Source organism: Nyctereutes procyonoides, unplaced genomic scaffold (assembly GCF_905146905.1).
Source record: "Nyctereutes procyonoides isolate TBG_1078 unplaced genomic scaffold, NYPRO_anot_genome, whole genome shotgun sequence".
NCBI classification, from domain to species: Eukaryota; Metazoa; Chordata; class Mammalia; order Carnivora; family Canidae; genus Nyctereutes; species Nyctereutes procyonoides.
This window is the reverse complement of record NW_026575047.1, coordinates 82,860-103,429: the sequence shown is the minus strand read 5'-3', so window position 1 is coordinate 103,429 and position 20,570 is coordinate 82,860. Positions and strand designations below refer to the sequence as shown.

Here is a 20,570-nt window from a genome sequence, read left to right as displayed (position 1 = left end):
GCCGTCACGGTGTCTCCCCCCCTCCCTCCCCCGTCCTGCGCGCCCCACAGCTGAGGGAGCACCCCTGGAAGGCTGAAGAATCCATGTGGTGACTTCCCGAGGCCCACCCAGCAGGGGTCTGGGGTGCCCGCCCCCGCTGGCGCTTCTCGTAAAATCCTGGCACTTACGGGATGACCTTGATGTCCTCCTTGCCGTGGAGGATGTAGTCGATGACCTTGTAGAAGACGATTTCCTGTGAAAGGACCGCCGCGGTGGTGAGCGGCCCCGGGCAAGGCTGCAGAGGGAAGCCCCCGGAGGGGAGGGGCCCCCCAGTGCCCGCCCGGACGTGCGCACGCACCTCACCGACACAGCTACTCACAACCTGCACGTGCACACAGGGAAGTGCACACACGCGCCCACGCCGTTACATACGACCACACACGCAGACCACCCCCGACGCTCGTGGGACAAACGCACGTTCTGTGTCCCGCTCAAGCCCACACACAAGCTGGTTCCCCCTCCCCCTTCACATGGACACACACGGCCCACTCACACACACGGCCCACTGTACACACACACAACCGTGGCAGGTCATGGTCACAGCCACGCCACGTGCAGGGCCTCTTCTACACCCTTGGCACACGGTGCTGTGAGGAAGGCAGCTACCGCCCCCATGGGACAGGTGGGGACACTGAGGCATGGCCGGGCGGGGTAGTGTCCTGCAGATTGGACGCACAGTAAGTGGCAGAGGTATCCGCCCACGCTTCCATGCCCTTTTCACCCCGCCTCTCTCGTGCACAGGTACACGTGCGTGCACACACGTCTACACGGTTCCTCACGGAGCTGCTACAGGGACTCAGGGTAGGACACAGGACAGATGCTGGTCGTCCCAGCGAGGCTGACAACCCTCCCCTGGAGAACAGCCCCCCCCTCGCGCCCCCGAGCAGCAGCTGGAGCCAGGGGGCAGCACAAGCACTCAGAGCCTCCCTCCCTCCAGAGGGGTCGGGTCCCAGCCAGCCCGCCACCCCTGTCCCCACCTCCCACGCCCACGCTGCTCAGGCTGCGCCTTGCCCCTCCTCCCGGACTCACACGGCCATCGGGTGTGCGTGGGCCCGAGTACGGCTGCGCTTCTCCCATCAGCACAGGCCACACGTCAAAGAATTCCTGAGCAGAGACAGGAGGGACGGACGGTCAGTGAGGCAGCACTGCGGCGGTGCGGCGCCAGGAGGAGCGCGGGCCTCACCTTCTCCTTGGTCATGTCCAGGAGGCCCACGGAGTAGCGGTCACAGTTCAGGTAGGCCCGCACGGTGTAGAAGGCCTTGTGGAACTGCCTCTCGATGTCCGTCAGCTCCTCAAATACTTTGTTGGCCGACCACAGCAGCACCTGCGGGGCACACCTGTGAGCCTGTGGCCACACCCCCCCACGCACACCTGGGGAGCACAGCAGCGCCTGGGGGCACACCTGTGAGCCTGTGGCCCCCCTCCACGCACACTTGGGGAGCACAGCAGCACTTGGGGCACACCTGTGAGCATGTGCCCCCCCTCCATGCACACCTGGGGAACACAGCAACACCTGTGAGCCTGTGGCTCCCCTCCACGCACACCTGGGGAGCACAGCAGCACTTGGGGCACACCTGTGAGCCTGTCGCTCCCCTCCACGCACACCTGGGGAGCACAGCAGCACCTGGGGCACACCTGTGAGCCTGTGGTCCCCCTCCACGCACACCTGGGGAAGCACAGCAGCACCTGGGGGCACACCTGTGAGCCTGTGGCCACTTTCACCTCCACACACACCTGGGGAAGCACAGCAGCACCTGGGGGCACACCTGTGAGCATGTGGCCACACTCCCCACGCACACCTGGGGAGCACAGCAGCACCTGGGGGCACAGCAGCACGTGGGGCACACCTGTGAGCCTGTGGTCCCCCTCCACGCACACCTGGGGAAGCACAGCAGCACCTGGGGGCACACCTGTGAACCTATGGCCCCCCCACACCTGGGGAGCACAGCAGCACTTGGGGGCACACCTGTGAGCCTGTGGTCCCCCTCCACGCACACCTGGGGAAGCACAGCAGCACCTGGGGGCACACCTGTGAGCCTGTGGCCACCTCCCCTTCCACGCACATCTGGGTGAGCACAGCAGCACCTGGGGGCACACCTGTGAGCCTGTGGCCACTTTCACCTCCACACACACCTGGGGAAGCACAGCAGCACCTGGGGGCACACCTGTGAGCATGTGGCCACACCCCCCACGCACACCTGGGGAGCACAGCAGCACCTGGGGGCACAGCAGCAGGTGGGTGTGAACTGTCACTCCCCCCAACACGTACACACTCATGGGACTGCAGAGGTCCAGAGCCACCCTGGCGGGTGGGTGAGTGGGGGGGCAGCTGCATGAAGGGCGAAGGCGGAACTCTGAGCAGCCCGACTCCCCCATCAGCCTGAGAGGCTGCGTCTTGGGAACGGGGATGCGTCGTGTTCCGGACACCATAGAACGGCTCGAGGGTGGGGGTTCATGGACCTGCTCTGTGAGACCCGGCCTGACCTGCCCAGGTCGTCGGCCCCCGGGTCACTGGCCAGGCCCAGAGGAACCCCATGAGGCCTGCCCCCCAGGGCGCCCCACTCGGCTCCCCGCTACCTTCCGGCGTAGGGCATGTCGCCTGGGGCCGGGGCCTCCTTGCACGGCTGCCCCCAGCCCCTCGCAGACCCCCTGCTGTCCCAGGCAAGAATGGGCCCTGGAGACCCCTGTACCCCGGAGCGCTCTCACCAGGAGGCAGCGCAGCTCCCCCGCCCCCACCCCCACCGCAAAGTTCCTGGAGACCTGATCCACCCACTACCCCCCGTGGCTGGAGGAGGCTTTTCTGGTGGCCTGTCCCTGCCCCTCTCTGCCCATCAGTGTCCAAGGCCTGTGGCCCTCCCACGTGCCCTTGGCACGCACTCCGAGCGGCCACAGGGCCTTTGCAAAAGTTTTGTCCTCTGCCTTCACAGCACTTCTCCGGGGCGTCCTCACCTCGGAGTCTGAGCCTAAAGCCGTCTTTGGGGGGCCGGTGCTCGGCAGCTGCCCCACACGCTGCTCCACTCTGAGCGGCCGGCGAGGGCTGCCCACCCCACACAAGCTCGGGAGGCCGGGCGGTGCCGCAGTTCCGGATCACAGCTCTGGGCACCGAGACCTCGCACCTGTGTGCGTGCTGGCCCCACGGACGCCGTGCAGCTCGGCACTCTGGGGCGCGAGTTCCGGTCCCGGGCCGGCGGCTGCCTGAGCACGGATACACGGGGCAGCGTGGACCCGCAGCCGCTCACGCACTGCTTGGGGCCCCCTCTCCGTGCTGCTGGCCCGCACCCCAGTCCTGGGGGCTCCGGGACACAGGACACTTCGCCCTCCCCCCACTTGGCGAGGGGGCCGCCCATCTGCTTCTCCTCAGCTGACTGCCAGGGCCTCAGTCTCCCCACCTGTAAAGTGGGGACAGTGACGTTTGCCCCCTCAGGGTGCTGGGAAGAAGACTGGAGGATGAGTCAGGCTCCCTGAGAGCCCCCACGAACAGTGCGAGCGTGTCTTGGGGGCCTTTCCGAGCGCCTTCATCCCACATCTAACCCCCACGTGCCCCCTGGGCCCCTGCGGACGGTGCCCGGGTTAGGACGGTGAGGATGGGGAAGCCGGGCTGGGGGAGGCCGAGGGGCCCGCGGCGTGGGATAGCCTGTCCCCGGGAGGAAGATGCACAGCACGGCACCCAAGGGCGACCCTCCGTGACTCCCCACCCCGGCCCATCCCTCCCTCCCGCCCCCCCCCCGCCCCCTCCAGTCCGGCCTGCGCTGGCCTCTGCTCTGAAGCAGGTTCTCTCCTGGCCCTGAGGATGTCGGGGCTCCATGGCTGGGCCACATGTCCAGCAGCCCGGCTCACCGGGGGCCGCAGCCCCCCACCCCCCCATTTCCTTCTTTAATTTTCCCAGCCGAGTCTGGCACATGCAGTAAGCGTTGAGGTGGGACACCACGGGATGAACCTTCACGTCTGTGGAGTCAGGATCTAGGACCAGCGCCCTCCCTGTCCCTGCTACCGCTCGTCTGAGCTCCACTCCCTGGACTGTTCTGGAACTTGGTCCAGGTGTCTTCATGTGCTGCCTGTGCTGTGTCACTGTGCGGTGGCTCTTCCTGACTCTCCCAGGGCCTGGGCCTCCTGGACGGCCTCTCAAGCACTGCCTTGACCCCAGCCTGGGGCCTTCTGAGCCTGCTCCTGCCCTTCCCGCCCCGGGACGCCAGGCCAAGGAGACCCCGGCATCGGCTGACACCCTCCGTGTCGCCTGGTAGAGAGGAGCAGGCCAGGGCCCTCAGGGTCAGTGGATGGGGCTCAGGCTTGCTTGCTTGCGTTTCTTTTTTTTTTTTTAAAGTTTTTTTTTTTTAATTTTTGTTTATTTATGATAGTCACAGAGAGAGAGAGGCAGAGACATAGGCAGAAGGAGAAGCAGGCTCCACGCACCGGGAGCCCAACGTGGGATTCGATCCCGGGTCTCCAGGATCGCGCCCTGGGCCAAAGGCAGGCGCCAAACCGCTGCGCCACCCAGGGATCCCTTTGCTTGCGTTTCTTAAGCAGCCTCCCCGCCCAGCATGGAGCTCAACGCAGAGCTTGAACCCGAGGTCTTCAGGTCAAGACTGGAGCCGAGATCAAGAGTTAGACGCCTAACTGGCTGTGCCGAAACCCAGCTTCTTAAGTGAAATCTCGTCTTTAAAATATAGGAAACTTGTTGATTCACACTAGGGCCTCACCTGGCTCACCAAGGGCCTCTTGGCTTCCCCCGTCCCCTCCTTTAGGGTGCAAGTCACACCTCATCTCCTGGGCCTGGGCCCCTCCCTGGGGAGGGGTCACCCCTTCCTGACATCAGCACCCAGCACACCAGCGCCACCACATGTCACGTGAACCAAACACCAGGTGGCTGACGGGCCCAGAGCCATGATCCGCGGGGTGCTGCGGCGCTGCTCTTCACGGACTCCTGCTCCGACATGAACCTGGGGGCCGCGGTGACCTCAGAAACAAAGGGGCGGACAACAGAGGCCTGCATGGCCTCCTGGAGGAGAGCGCTGCCTAGTGAGGCCTGACCCACACTCCCCCTTCAGGAGGCGTCAGGATGCCTTCATCGTTTTCTTGCTGTTTCACTAGAGTTCACCTTTATCCATCTCCTGAAGTGATTTGTCGTGGGAAGGTGGTCTGTACTACGGCACATCCTCCCCAACTCTGTGTCCAGGGCCATCACGCGGGGGCCGCCGCCAAGTCGGCTGGCACTGCCCAGCGGGGAGAGGCGTGCCAGCCCCTCCTGGCTGCTTCCTGACCTCTGAACGTTTCTCCTCAGGCACAGGACAAGAATATGGGGCCAGCAGCTGAGCCCTGGGCTGTCCACATGGCCTCCTGAGATTGTCCGGTCCCGGGAGGGGCGGCGCCTGTCTTGTGGTCTTCAAGTGAGCCGCAGGCCGCGGGCAGCCTAGCAGGTGGAAGAGGACAGAGTCCTGTCTGGTGGGGCCCTTCATCCAGCTTCTGGCGCCCTGTGGCCCGCTGGACAGTGGGAGTCACTCTGCTAAAACTGACCAGTCACTCGACTCAGCAGATTTCTCACGGAGAAATTCTAGCATCCATGGCTGCACCTAATGTTGACCTTGTTGCTTCTGTCACCTCTGACCAAATGGCTTAGACGCTTCTGGAAAGGGACTGACAGGGGCCCCTGCGTGGAGTGTGCCAGAAGGGTGGTCAGGGCTGAGGGGCCAGGGCCCTGCTGAGTGGCTGCGAGGACCCTGGAGAGCAGCGAGGTCGGAGCAGGAGGGGCCCTGTTCCCCAGCACGCGGAGGCCAGGGGGAGGCAGCCGCAGGCTTGACGGCAAGCTGCGCGGGGCGGTCCCTGGTCACGACGGACCTTTCTCCCCGAAGGTGTGTGAGGGACAGCCCTGTGCTTCAGGCAACTAATTTACGGTTCTTTAAAATGTTGCTCATGGTATGAGGTGTCAGAAACAGCTTTCTGCCCGGACGGGGGGATGTCTGAGCAGGAAGTCAAGGCACACGGAGAGCCGCGGACACCCACCTCGAAGTCCCCCTGGAGCCCTGGCCGGAAGCCCACCGTGCATGCGTGTGGTCCGAGGGGCCAGAAACCTCGCCTTCCAGGTAGCCCCTGGTTCCCAGGCGCTGGCAATTCATTTGCCGGAATGATACTCATTACCTGGTTTAGAGCTGGGGTAACTGGACGACAGAACAGACAAAAATCCGAGTCTTAGGATTCCCTTCTGGGTGGGGGCGGCGGGCAGCTAGGACACGATCAAAATGAGCAGCCATTCGGCTTGTTACAAGATATGAGTAGACCGAGGGAACAGGAGAGCAGCGCTGGATGTGGAGCTGGGGCGGGGGGTGCCCTGCGGAGGAGCTGCACAGTGTGTGGAAGCTGTTCCTGGCAGAGGGACCCCATGGGGACGATGGCTGGGGTGGAGCGGGGGGTGGGGAAAGTCAGAGGAGGGGAGGGGACTGCACGGGAGCCCCTGAGGCCACCCAGTGACGTGACCCAAGTTTTCCAAGCATGGCTCTGACTCCTGAGTCAGGGTGCAGGACCAGAAGGACCCTGAGTTGTGTCTGTGACAGTGGCAGACAGAGCCCTGATTATATTTATAAAGGGGAGCAGTCAAGTGGGGGTAGTTGGACACTGAGGTGGGGGCTCAGGACACGACAGACATATAATTAAAAACCTGGCTTCCCCTGGAGGAAACTGCATCCCTCCCTCGACCTGGGCAACACCCAGTGGGGGAACGAACATGTGTGTGGTCAGGGCCAAGAAAACGCTCCCAGACTTACACCTACAATGTATGGGGTTGGATTTGAATCCTGGCCCGAGGCCACTGTTTGGAGATGCTGCTGATAAGAGTTAGGGAAATGTCCTCAAAGCAATTCTGAGGCCTGACTGAGAGGAAGCTGCATTATCCACTTCTGGGAGAAGAGGGGGCCACAGAGCAAGGGCAGAATGAGAGCAACTCAGCCCGTCAGCCCTAAGGGAGGGGGCCCAGACCTTGCCAGGGCAGAGGGATACACAGAGACAGTATTTGAAGAAATAAGGGCTGGAAACCCTCTGAATTCGATGAAATACATGAATGTGAACTAAGAAGTTCAACAAACTCCAAATGAGATGAACTAAAAACACTGACACCAAGACACATTATAATCAACTGTCAAAAGCCAAGACAAAGAGAACCGTGAAAACAGTGAGGAAGGTGACTTGTCACACACAAGGCTCCTGAGGCTGTCTGCAGATTTCTTATAAGAAATTTTGGAGGTCAGAATGGGTTGACATAATCAAAGTCCAAGAAAAAGCTAAAATCAAAGGTAAAAGAAAAAAAACCCTGTCAACCAAGAATCTTATATCCGCCAAGCTGTCCTTCAAAACTGAGAGAGAAATCAAGACATTCCCAGGTAAACAGAAGCTGAGGGCATTTGCCACCACTAGACCTTCCCTGCAAGAAATGTTAAAGGGAGTCCTGCAGTGGAAATGAAAGGACATAAGATGGACTCAAAGCTGTATGAAGAAATGAAGATTTCAATAAAGGTAAGTACATGGGCCATTATAAAAGCTAGTATTGTTATGAGAACTAAAGCTAGAAAACATTGCTGAAATAAATTAAAGAAGACATAAATAAATTGACATGCTTTAGTCATGAATTGGAAGACTTAATATTGCTACAATATCAATATCACTCAAAGTGACCTAGAGATTCAATGTAATCCCTATGAAAATCTCAATGATGTTTTTGCAGAAATAAAAAAAAACAACAACAACCCATCCTTAAGTTCATGTGGAATCTCAAGGGTCCTAAATAGCCAATCTCGGAAAAGAAGAACAAGGAGGAGGACTTATACTTCCTGAATTCAAGACTTGCTACAAAACTACCTTAACCAAAACATTGTAATACTGACATAAAGACAGACATAGAGATCCATGGAATGGAATAGAAAGTTCAAAAATAAACCCTCACATAAGTGGTCAAATGATTTTCAACAAGGGTGCCAAGATCATTCACTGGGGGAAAAGATAGTCTTTGAACAAATGGTATTGGGAAAACTGGATATTCCTATGCAAAATAATTAAGGTGGATCCTTACCTCACATCTTTTGCAAAAATTAACTAAAAATGAAGGATCTAAATATAAGACCGAAAACTACAAAACTCTTAAAAGAAAATGTAGGACAAAAGCTTCTTGGTACTGAGTTTGGGATGAAGGCATAGTCAACAAAAGAAAAAAAATTGGACTTTCTGAAAATTAAAAACTTCTGTGCATCAAAGGTAAAAGGGCAGCCCACAGAATGAGAGAAAATATTTGTAAATCATATATCTTGTAAGGGGTGAATATGCAGAAAATATAAAGAATCCCTAAAACTTAGCAACAAAAATGAGTTTTTGTTGCCCAAATGGGTGAAGGACTTGAACAGACATTCCAAAGAAGATACACAGATGGCCAATACTCACATGAAAGAATGATCAACATTACTGATCATTAGGGCAATGCACACTCGAACTGCAATGAAGTACCACCTCACACCCATTAGTGTGCTACCATAGAAACACACAGGAAATAACAAGTGCTGGAGAGGGTGTGGAGAAATTGGAACCCTGTGCACTGTTGGTGAGAATGGAAAATGGTGCCACCACTGTGGAAAACAGTATGAAAGTGTCTCAAAAAATTAAAACTAGAACTGCCCTATGACCTAGCAATTCCACATCTGGGTGTGTACAAAAGAGCTGAAAGCAGTGTCTCAAAGGGATGTTTGTGCACTCCGATTTATAACGATGCTATTCACAGTAAAGTGTGGAAGGAAACCAACGTCCACTGATGGACGTAACGATAGCAAAATGTAGTCTCTCCAGACAACGGAATGTTATTTAGTCTTAAAAAGAAAGAAATTTGGATACCTGCCACCAAATGGACGAACCTCAAGGACTTTATGTGAAATGAAACAAGCCAGTCACAAAAAGACAAATGCCGTAAGCTTCCACTTACACAGGGTACTTTGAGTAGCCAGAAGCACAGAGACAGAGGGTAGGGTGATGGGTGCCAGGGCCTGGGGACAAGGGCGCTGGGGCATTAGTATTTAATGAGGATAGAGTTTCAGTTTGGGAATATGCGGAGAGTTCGGGAGACGGATGCTGGAGTTGGTTACACAATATGAATGTACCTAATACGACTGAACTGTAGACTTGGTTAAGACAGTAAATTTTATGTTATGTCTTTTACCACAATAAAAATAATTAGAAAAAAAGTAAAGAGATGGAGAAATACTATAGCATGCTCGTACCAATCAGAAGAAAGCTGGAGTAGCTGCATCTGTTGTAGACAAAGCAGACTTTAGAAGAAGGAAAACTGTCAGCGGTAAAAAGGGACATTACATAATGACACGGGGGACATTTCTCCAAGGAGAGAGCACCCTTGCTGCATATGCACCTAGCAAGCTGGTAGAATTGGGGGAGCAGTAGATAAACCCGCGAGCTGGCCAACTTCTGCGCGCTTCTGTCACTAATTGATAGACCTGGCGGGCAGAAAATCAGTGAGAGGTGAGCTAAACAGCTCTGGAGATAACGGACATCAACAGACCCCGCATCCAACAACAGCAGAATACATGTTCTTTCGCGGTCACATGGAGCACTCACCCAAATAGACCATATTCTGGGCCATAAAACACATCTTAACATATGTAAAACAATAAAAATCATAAGGAATATATTTTCATAAAACAGTAGAATCAGAAATCAGAAATTAAACAGAAAGCTGGAAAATTCCAAAATATATGAAACAGAACTCTTCTAAATAATACATGGGTCAGGGATCCCTGGGTGGCGCAGCGGTTTGGCGCCTGCCTTTGGCCCAGGGCGCGATCCTGGAGGCCCGGGATCGAATCCCACATCGGGCTCCCGGTGCATGGAGCCTGCTTCTCCCTCTGCCTGTGTCTCTGCCTCTCTCTCTCTCTCTCTGTGTGTGTGTGTGTGACTATCATAAATAAATAAATATTTAAAAAAATAATACATGGGTCAGGGCAGCCCCGGGCGGCTCAGCGGTTTAGCGCCACCTTCGGCCCAGGGCCTGATCCTGGGGACCCGGGATCGAGTCCCACGTCAGGCTCCCTGCATGGAGCCTGTGTCTCTGCCTCTGTCTCTGTCTCTGTGTCTCTCATGAATAAATAAAATATTTTTTAAAAAATAATACATGGGTCAAAGAAGAATTCTTGAAAGAAATTTATAGAGTTTGAGCTAAATGAAAAAAAATACAGCTTATTAAAATTTGTGGGATGTAGTGAAAGCGGTGCTTAGAGGGATGTTTACAACATTAAATGGACAGAGGAGATTAGAGGAGGATAATATTAGGAGGATAGAGGATTAGAGGAGAAGCAAGACCTGAAATCAATAATCTGATTTTAGGAAACTAGAAAAGGAAAATCAATTTAAGCCTAAAGCAAGCAGAAGAAAAAAAAATAATAAACACTAAGAACAACACTGAGCCCCCAAATGTGACAACTTAGATTAAATGAATTTTTCAATGCTTTGAAAGATATAAACTACCAACAGCCATATAAGGTGAAATGGAATAATCTGAACAGAAGCATATGTATTAAAAATATTGGAATAATAATCTCCCAAAAACAAAGCACTGGTCCTTGACAAATTCATTGATCAAGGGAAGAAATTACGTAAGAAATTACACCAAATTAAGTACAATCTCTTTCAAAGAATAGAAGCAGAGGGAACACCTCTTAACCCATTCTACGAAGCCAGCATTACCTAATACCAAAACCAGATAGAGACATCACAAGAAAGAAAAACTATAGACCAAAATGTCTTATCAACAGAGATGCAAAAAATCTCTATAAAATATTAGTAAAACCAATCCAATAATGTATAAAAATAAGTACATTACATGACTAAGTGGGATTTATCTCAGGTATACAAAGCTGGCTCAACATTTGAAAATCGATTAATACAATCTACCACAGGGCAGCCCCAGTGGCTCAGTGGTTTAGCACCTCCTTCAGCCCAGGGCCTGATCCTGGGGACCCGGGATCGAGTTCCACGTTGGGCTCCCTGCAGGGAGCCTGCTTCTCCCTCTGCCTGTGTCTCTGCTTCTCTCTCTCCCTGTGTCTCTCATGAATAAATAAAATCTTTTTTAAAAAAAAAGTACTCTACCACATTAGCAGGCTAAAGATGGAAAAAGTAACATGATCGTATCAATCGATGGAGAACAAGCATTTGACAAAAATCCAGCGCTCATTCAGAATAGAAACTCTATGCCAAACAGAAATAAGCTTCCTTAGATAGATGAAAATTCTACAAAACCCTTTAGTGAGCATCAAACTTAATGGTGAGAAACTGGATGTTTCCCCCTAGTATTGGGAATAAGGCAATGATGTCCCCTCTCACTGCTCATATTCAACAGAAGTCCTAGCAAGTGCAGTAAGATAAAAAAAAAAAAAGAAATACTATGTATATTGATTGGAAGGGAAGGAATAAAACTGTCTGCCTGCAGATGACGTGATTGTCTATGTGAAAATACCAAGGAATCAATTTAAAAAACCTTCCTGCAACTAATAAGTGATTGTTTTAAGGTCACAGGATACAAGGTTAATATATGAAAGTCAGTCACTTTTCTTTACATTCATCAATACCTAATTGGAACTTGAAATCAACAACACAGAACCACTTACATTAGCATAAAAATGAAATACTAAGGTACAAATTAACAAATGCAGTCCCAACTAAAATATCAGCAAGCTGTTTTGTGGGGATAAACAAACTGATTTTAAAGTCTGTGTGGAAAGTCATCCCCCACCCCGCCCATGGAATAGCCAGTATAATACTACAGGAAAAAAAACTTAGAGAATTGATATTTCTGATTTCAGGACTATAAAGCTAAAATGATCAAGACTCTATGGTATTAGTGAAAAAATAGATGCATACATCAATAAAACAACAGAGAACCCAGAAATAGACCCACATAACTGCAGTTTGATGAAGAAACAAAGGCAATTCAATGGAGAAAGGATAATTTTTGCACAATTTGACACCCATATGCTAACAAGTGTATCTAGACCCAGACCTGACACCTTTTATAAATATTAATTCATGGACCTAACTATAAAACACAAAACTATAAAACTCCTAGAAGACGACATAGAAGAAAATATGGGTGACCTTGAATTTGGCAATGAAGTTTTATTTTTATTTTTATTTTTAATTTTTTTTTTAATTTTATTTATTTATGATAGTCACACACAGAGAGAGAGAGAGGCAGAGACACAGGCAGAGGGAGAAGCAGGCTCCATGCACCGGGAGCCGGACGTGGGATTCGATCCTGGGTCTCCAGGATCACGCCCTGGGCCAAAGTCAGGCGCTAAACCGTTGCACCACCCAGGGATCCCCAGCAATGAAGTTTTAAAAAAAACTCTGTTATTTTATTCCAGTTAGTTAGCACACAGTCTTAGTTTCCGGTGTACGATGCGGTGATTGAACTTCCATACAACAGCGATGCTCAGCCCTGCAAGCGCCCTCCTTAATCCCCAACACCTCTCTCACCTACCCCCCACCTCCCTTCGGGGAACCGTCAGTGTGTTCCCTGTTTTTTGTTTCCTCCCTCTTTTTTTCCTCTTTGCTTGTTTGTTTTATTTTTTAAATTCCATATATAAGTGAAATCACGTGGTATTTTTCTCTGACTTCTTTTGTTCAGCAATATGCTCTCCAACCATGTCTTTGGAAGGGGCAAGATTTCATTCTTTGTATAGCTGAATAATATTCCATTATATCTATCAGCTGTCTCACATCTGCTTTATCCATTCACCTATAGATGGACGTGGTAATGAGGTTTTTTTTTTTTTGGTAATGAGTTTTAAGATAGAACACTTAACTACACTTTATGAAGAAAACAATAATTAATTGGACTTCATTAAAATTTAAAACTCCCGGGGTCGCCTGGGTGGCTCAGCGGTTGAGCATCTGCCTTTGGCTCAGGTCGTGACCCCGGAGTTCTGGGATCGAGTCCCGCATCGGGCTCCCCTCAGGGAGCCTGCTTCTCCCTCTGCCTGTGTCTCTGCCTCTCTCTCCTCTCTCTGTGACTATCATGAATAAATAAATAAATAATCTTTAAAAAAAAGAATAAGATATATAGATGGCAGATAAATATATGAAAAGATGCTCAATAGCATTCATCATTAGGGAGTTATAAATTAAAACAAAAATGAGATACACTTATTGGAAAGACTAAGATCCAAGTAACTGACAAGGATCCAGAGCGACAGGAATTCTCATTCCTCGATGATGGGAATACAAAGTGGCAAGTTGCTTTTTGGCGGTTCCTCACAAAGCTAAGTAACAGTTATACCATATTATCCAGTGCTCCTCGCACTCCTTGAATATATATATATTCATACTCAACTGAACTGAAAAGTTACACACGTACAAAAACCTGCACACAAATGTTTATAGCAATTTTACTCATAATTGTCCCAAACTGGAAGCAGTCGAAGGGAGGTGGGGGATAGGTGAGAGAGGTGTTGGGGATTAAAGAGGGCGCTTGCAGGGGTGAGCATCGCTGTGTCCTTTCATAGGTGAATGTGATTCATCCACACAATGGAATATTACTCAGCACTCAAAAGAAATGAGCTATCAAGCCATAAAAAGACATAGAAAATCTTAAATGCATTTTAAGGGAAAAAAAACAACCTGCAAAGCTATACACAGCATGGTTCTAACTCTATGACTTTCTGGAAAAGGCAAAGCTGGAGACAGCCAAAGGACAGGGGTTTGGTGCAGGTGGGGAGGGAGAGATGGGCGGGTGGAGCGTGGGGGATGTTCAGGGCAGTGAAGTCACTCTGTGTGATGCTGTAATTGTGTGTCCCTGTCATGATGCATTTGTTGAGGCCTCTAGAAATTTCCAGCACAAAGGGTGAGCCTTCACGCGTGCGCATAAACCAGTCACTTAGCGGTTGGGGGATTCCACGAAGGAATGCAGACTTGATGAGAGAATCAAACCACCATCTGAAAGCACCTCGCTGAAGGAGGCGAGAAAGGATGCTGATCGAAGCATTTTTGGAAATGAGCAGAGTCTGCAAGACTAAAGACAACGGGGCTGCACATGAACACCGTCCTCCGCTTGGTAAGATGTGTCCCGTGGGGACGGCCTAGCGAGTGGGTTCTTGCTGTGCACCCACTGCGACTGAGCACTTGGTGAGTGAGCGGGACGACGGGATCGGGTAGGGACGGCGGGTGTGGGGGGCAACGAGTCCCAGCAAGCGGGGAGGCCAGGACCACCCGCACGGTGACCGGCCCAGCGAGGGCTCGGGTTGACCTCACGCGGATTCACGGTCACACGTGGAAGTACTTGCAGATGTGTGTGTGCGCGGGCTGGCGCGCACGTGGGCCTCCTTCCCTGTGAGCCACGGGACCTGGAGAGGCCGCCTTGGTGGCAGGGAGGCGGCCGGCCCTTGGTTCCCCAGACCCTCCCCGGTGGGGGCAGCGGGGCTCCTTGGGGAACTGCTGGGTCCAGGCTAGGCCACAAACACGGGTGCGTCGGGGCATCCGGTCGCGCCAGAAAGTAAGTGCCCCCCCCAGACAACACACCTGCCCGCCCCCCAGCCCACAAACAGAAGCCCAGGGCGCTGGCTTATGTGTGACGCCCCAGGCCCACGGAGAGGCTCCCACAGCTGCGGACGGGCCGGGCCAAGGAGCGGAGCCCCAGGCTGACGGCTTCCACCCCGCACCCGACCCACGGCCTGATGTAACCAGGGGAGAAGCAAATCAATAGAAGGGCGAAGGGAGCCGGACCCCCGCGGAGGCGCCTCTTCCTGAGCAGGGCTCACCGCCGCCCCCTGCAAGGCACCGAGGCCAGCAGCCCTCCAGCTGCCCCCGCTGCCCGAGCCCTGCCTGAGCAGCCCCAGCTGCGATTCTGAAGGCCTCGGGCCATGTTCTTCCTCTGCCCGGGGGTCGTCGGGTCCTCCACAAGGGTCCTCCCGCTGCCCCCTTAGCACAGCCATGCCCCGGGCAGGTATCTCTCCCAGAGGCTTTTTTTTAATTCCCCAACCAGTGGGGCTGCCTGTGACCCCAGACCCCTGCCCAGGCTGCCCCTCTGCACAGGAGCCTCTCCTCCTGTGAAGCGGGTTTCTAGCCCACGGCCAGGACGCACAGAGCATTTGCAGACAGAGCAGAAAGCGGGGTGGGTGGAGCGACCAGGGCACCCTCCAGATCTGCTGAGGCTCAGCCCAGGGCCGCATCTCAGCTTCCCCGGCCCCCGTGGACAGGAGCCGCCTTCTCCCCGCCCCCCGTGGACCGAGGCCGGAGGACACAGCTCACTGCCCACGGGCTCTGCACCCATCCCCACACCGGCCGCCTCACTCCCATCAGGCCCCACCCCGTCCTCGCGGGTGCGCAGGTACCTGGCCTCGGCGCGTCTCGCAGTTGTGAAGGTAGCTCAGGTGGTAGATCTTCAGGTTTAAGGTGCCGAAGTTCAGGTACTTCAGAAAAACCTGCAGCAGGCATTAGAACAGCAGCAGTTAGAAACCCCGGCGGCTTTCAGGTGTTCAGGTGTGCGAGGCGGAGACGCCGGCTGCCTGGCCCAGCGGCCTCCCGGGCAGCAAGCTGGGCGGGGGCCGGCGGGGGGGCAGGACCCACGGGGGGGGGCGGGAAGAAACTCACGGGGGGGTGGGACCCACGGGGGTGGGACCCAGGGGGGTACCTACGGTGGGGGGCTGGGAAGAGACCCACGGGGGCAGAACCCACAGAGGTGGGAAGAGACTCACGGGAGTGGGACCCATGGGAAGAGACCCACGGGGGGGGGGGACCCACAGGGGTGGGACCCACCGGGGGCGGGGCGGGACCCATGGGAAGAGACCCACGGCACAGGGGGCGTGGGGGGGCTGGGCTGGGGTGGCCGCGGACACTCACGTCTTCGTCCTCGCTTGTGAAACACGGGCCGTCGAGCTTGTTCAGGGCCATGATGACGGCCACCACGTCCTTGCCGTTCATGATGGGTGTAGCCAGGATGTTCCTGGTCTCGTAGCCGGTCAGCTCATCGGCGAAGGGGCTGAAGTGGGGGCACTGGGGAGGAGGAGGGAAGGGAGGCGGTCAGCCTGTGGGCCCGTGCTCCCGCCCCGTGGGGCAGCCCCGAGCTCCGCCGAGGCCCGGCCCGGGCATCAGGTGCCCCTGCAGGATGAGAACGCGGCCTGTGGCTGTTCCCGTGGCTGCAGCCGTCTCCTCCCCATCGGAGCCCAATACCCCAGGCCTCAAGCACACACTCTCCTGAGGCCTCACAGGCTGGGGCTGGGCCTGGCCTGGGTGCTGCCGCCCTCTGGCCGAGGCAGCTTCGGGGTTACCCCTGGAGTCTGTGTCCCGGCCCGACCCGAAGCCCCTTCTAGCTCAGGGTGCCCTCTCCTCTCACCCCCACAGGCTCCTCCCCAAAACTCTGTTGGCTGCATAAAGGGAGAGTGTGAGTCGCGTGGAGGGTCCCTGCCGATCCCCTGGGGCCACGCTCTGCCAGTGTCTGCTCCATGGGGTCCGTAGATGGGGCCTTTGTCCACTTGTGGCCCCTGGGCGGGTCCTGCTAGTCTTAGAGTTGCTCTGGGGGCCTCTCCTTGCCTGGGGGCTGGTTGAGGGGCTCTTCTGTTGTGTCTCTACAGGGAACGGGTCAGCTGGGCTTGGCCTTGACCCCGGTGAGGCCCCTCGGGGTGACAAGGACTCTGTGCTTCAGAGTGGATGTGACTCCCGCTCCACCCTCTTACTTCCCGGGGCTGATATTTATTTGCGTGAGGCCCGAGTGACCAGACGCAGAGCTGCAGTGGACGGCTCAGACTTGGACTTCCTGGCTGGGGCCTGGGCCTACCACCACGTGACCCCAGCAAGGATGGGATGACCCCATGCCCGCTCCTCCCCGGTCAGTGTGGGTGGAGTGAGGAAACCCCTGTAAATGCTTCCTACACTTTGTTATTATTATTTGCTGTTAGGGGAGCTCTTGCGGGTTTACTCGAGGACTGTTGGTCCCGTAGCAGACAGAGGGGTGACTGACCCCCGTGACTTCCCGAGCCCACTCTGTGGCCCGGCCTCCATATGGCCCGGCCTCCATGTGGCCCAAGGGGGCCGCGTCCACCGTCCAGCCTCCGTTGCAGGGGCAGCTGGGCCACAGTTCGGGCCAATGGGAGGTCAGGTCCCCGCGTTCCACATTCGTGACCTCTCTGGTGTCCTGGGCACCCACCACTCCGCAGGTCTGCTGCCCTGGCCACACAGCCCAGTCTCCCAGCAGACGTTCCTTGCTGCCTGGCAGCGGCCATCTGGGGTCCTGCACAGTGTGCCCCGCTCCCAGGCGCCCCACGCTGTGCCAGACACCCCCTCGGGTCCCGCCGCACTGGGGCCTTCATGCCACGGCCTGGGGCTGCAGCCTCTCCCTGGAGGCCGCTCATCGGCTCCCGAAGCCCACGTGCACGGTGAGGGGGAGCCTCAGGTCAAGAGCAGGCTCTGGCCAGGAGCTGTGCTCTCTGAGCAACGTCGCCCAAGGCCTGGGGTCACCTGCATTCCACACGCTTGTACCCTACCCCGGCTGCTCTACTGAATCAGACCCTGCGGTCCCAGAGCCTCGCTCAGGGCCCCAACCCCTGGGGGGCAGCGGACGATGCTCAGGCTCCGGAGGCCTGGAAGCAGAGTGTCTGAATAGGAGCAGCCCCAGGCCCATTGCACCCTAAGCCTCATTCCCAGAACATCTGTGCTCTCAGACCCCCCATTCCAGGAGTTGGAACTCACCCATCACCCCAGGGAAAGGACCCTGCTGTCACCTTGCCACCTCCCACCGCCTCAGGCTCAGCAGGTCTAGGGGTCCTGTGACTGCTCTAAAGCGCCTCCGGCTCTGTCCCCACTGCCTGGACCCTCGTCATTGCTCACCTGCCGCACCCACCCTCCTGGCCCGTCTGTGCCCCAATGGCCGGCCTGGTCGTGCTGCCCTCCTCCCTCTTCTGAGCTGGCCTGGCGCCCAGAACTTCCCCACAAACCATGTCCCTCATGCCAGCCCAGCCTCCTTTGAGCCCACAACGGCTGGCGGCCACAACCGGGGTCTGGACACCTCAGCAACATGCAGGACCCTCGTGATGGGCTGTTTCTGAGCCCACAGCTCTTTGGAGGGGGTCAGAGATGACCACAGAGCCAGGGCCTGTGGCTGAGCTGCGGCTCCACCTCCTTCCAGAGCCTTCTCTGCCTGGCTGCCTTCCCAGGAGCCCTCGGGGGTCTCAAGAGCTGCCAAGTGGTGCTAAGGTGATGTCCTCCTCCTGCCACCGCACAGCAGCCGTCCTTGCTGCCTGCCAGGGGTCCCTCCCCTGGGCACACCCTGGTCTCCAGAAACAGCCCCCACGCTTTCTCACGGAGCAAGGGTGGTGCTGGAGTCCCGGTGGAGCAAGGCCCTCTGCCTCAGTCTCCCCTCTGAAGACAGTGTGCGTCCAGGAGGCTGACACTTGCATTGCTTAGGTCTTCGTGACCCACTTACTGGAAACTCGCTGTTGGGCAGATTTTGACTCTGCTGTCACTTCACCGCATCTGAGGTAAACAAGACCCGGCGCAGCCCTGAAGGTTGAGGCGCTACGGGCGTGATCCCTCGCTCACCGGGGAGAGAGCAGAGTGGCCTATCCCCGGAGGTGGAAGGTCTCGAGAAGCCAAGGCCTTAGGAGGGGGAGGGCACAGGACCTAGAACAGCCCTGCCACCTGAACCGGGGGGCAGCCGGGGGACAGACCCCTCGGGGCGGAGAGGCACCCCAGCCTCAGAGCAGGGAGGGGTCGCGGTAGGAGGGAAGGGGCGGAGGACGGCTCGGAGCACACCCCCGCTCCCCCGCCAGCTGCCTTGGCTTCCGGGTCCTTCAGGCTCCTGGCATCCCCATGCAGGGGGTGACCCATTTCTTAAAATGGAGTGAAGATGAAGCTAATCCCAGAGATTACTATATTCAGGTCGCCGGGCCCAGGGTTGTCGAGAGCAGAGAAGTTTAAGAGGATTGCCATCACTTCCTTCCCAGGCCGCAGAGCGCCTGGGGGATGTGCACGTGTCCGTGGGTCTCCCGGGAGCGGGGCCAGGGGCTCTTCAGGAGAGGCCCATCCCCATGGGCCGTCCCCTCCGGTTCCCTCACAGACAGCGCAAGGGGCTGATGGACTCGGGGCTCCTGCTCCCCCTCTCAGAGGCGGGAGGGGCCAGAGGGGCCGAGGCAGTGGCTCCTGTCCTCCCCCAGCAGGAGCTTCCTGCTCGCTCCTGGAGCCCCTCATCCCCGTGCTCCCCTTGGGGGCCTGCCCCTCACGCACACCCAAGGGGCACCTCCATCCCCTGGCCCCAGCCGCCTGGTGTGCCCCCGGGGTTCCTGGTCTCCTCGTACCTCCACACCCCCGCCTCCCCCTGCCCCTCCTACAGGACCCTGGCCTCCTGAATCTCAGCTCCGTGCACCACTGCCTACCCTTCCTGGCTAGCCTGGTCTCCCCGCTGCCTCTCCCGAACCCCCAAACTTGCCACACCAGGAGGCAGCATGGTCCCCTAGGAGGTTGTGAGTTTGGGGCTCTGGGGCCCACTGGCCCTTCCCTTCTGGGCCTTCGCACCAGCCCCTGCTCTGACCCCTTCCTCCCCAGTCCTCTGTCCAGGGACGTCTGGGTCACGGGGGCAGCGGCCCTGCCCAGACCACCCTCCCAGCCACCCCAGAGCTGGCTGCCTTCCTTTCTGCAGGCTCTGGCCCAGCCTGCCTCGCCCGCCCCACCGCCCCAGGCTGCCTTCCTGGACGTGGAGGTGCGCACATGTCATGCAGGCTGACCCCTGGGACCTACGGGGACTCCTCGCCGGCCCCACCCGCTGCGGCCCAGAGCCCACCTCTGTCACGTCCTGGACGTTCACCATCTTCTTGGTCTGAGCCACGTGGCCCACCACCCCAATATCCAGCGGGAAGACGATCTCCGAGTCGGGGGGCACCAGGCAGTCCTCCAGGGTGCTGCCCGGCTGCACGCTGAAGAGGCGCGTGGCGAGCTCGGCCACGCCGTTGCGCTGCCGGTACATGAACAGGCTGCAGCGGTCGGCGCGCAGGATGGTGCAGAGGCGCCGCAGGATCTTGAACACCACGCGCTCCATGTTCACGCTCTCCTGCATGTCCTGCACCAGCTCGAACAGCGCCGCGCTCTCCTCCACCTGGCACAGCTCGCGGAAGCTGGCGCAGTCCGTGGGCTGCCCGTCCCCGCAGGCGCCAGCCACATGCTCGGGGCTCAGCGTCTTCCCGAAGTACTGGTCCGTGAAGTCGGGGTTCTGGTCCAGGAAGTGCTGCACCTGCTCCTCACTGAGGCTCATGGTGTCCGACTGTCTGTCTGGAGGCACGGCCGGCCCCGGGCACTCGCACACTCCCGGCAAACACTGTCATCAGCAAAGCCTTTCTTAGCGACGATTACGAGGCCTGGGCGGACACCAGCTGACTCGCCCACGCCTGCCCCCCTTGGCCCCGGTCTAGGACGGTGCACCCTGGGCCCTGGGGCGATCAGACCCCTGGAAGGGGGGCGCTGGGGAGCAGCCCGGGGTGGGCGCAGCTGGGGGCAGGGCGCTGGTTTCCCTCAAT

The 20,570-nt window shown here is 56.5% G+C and overlaps 1 protein-coding gene across 1 annotated transcript in view; it reads right to left on the bottom strand.

Moving 5' to 3' along the window:
• Positions 1-20,308, bottom strand: part of PDE6B (phosphodiesterase 6B) — a 30,401-nt gene extending 10,093 nt beyond the window's left edge. Inside the window, exons 1-6 of the mRNA XM_055326285.1 lie at positions 19,841-20,308; positions 15,910-16,062; positions 15,402-15,491; positions 1,223-1,363; positions 1,069-1,143; positions 168-232 (exon numbers count right to left, since the gene is read on the bottom strand). Coding sequence (XP_055182260.1) covers positions 168-232; positions 1,069-1,143; positions 1,223-1,363; positions 15,402-15,491; positions 15,910-16,062; positions 19,841-20,308 — 992 coding nt within the window. The remainder of the gene's footprint in view (positions 1-167; positions 233-1,068; positions 1,144-1,222; positions 1,364-15,401; positions 15,492-15,909; positions 16,063-19,840) is intronic.
• Positions 20,309-20,570: the final 262 nt, after the last annotated feature.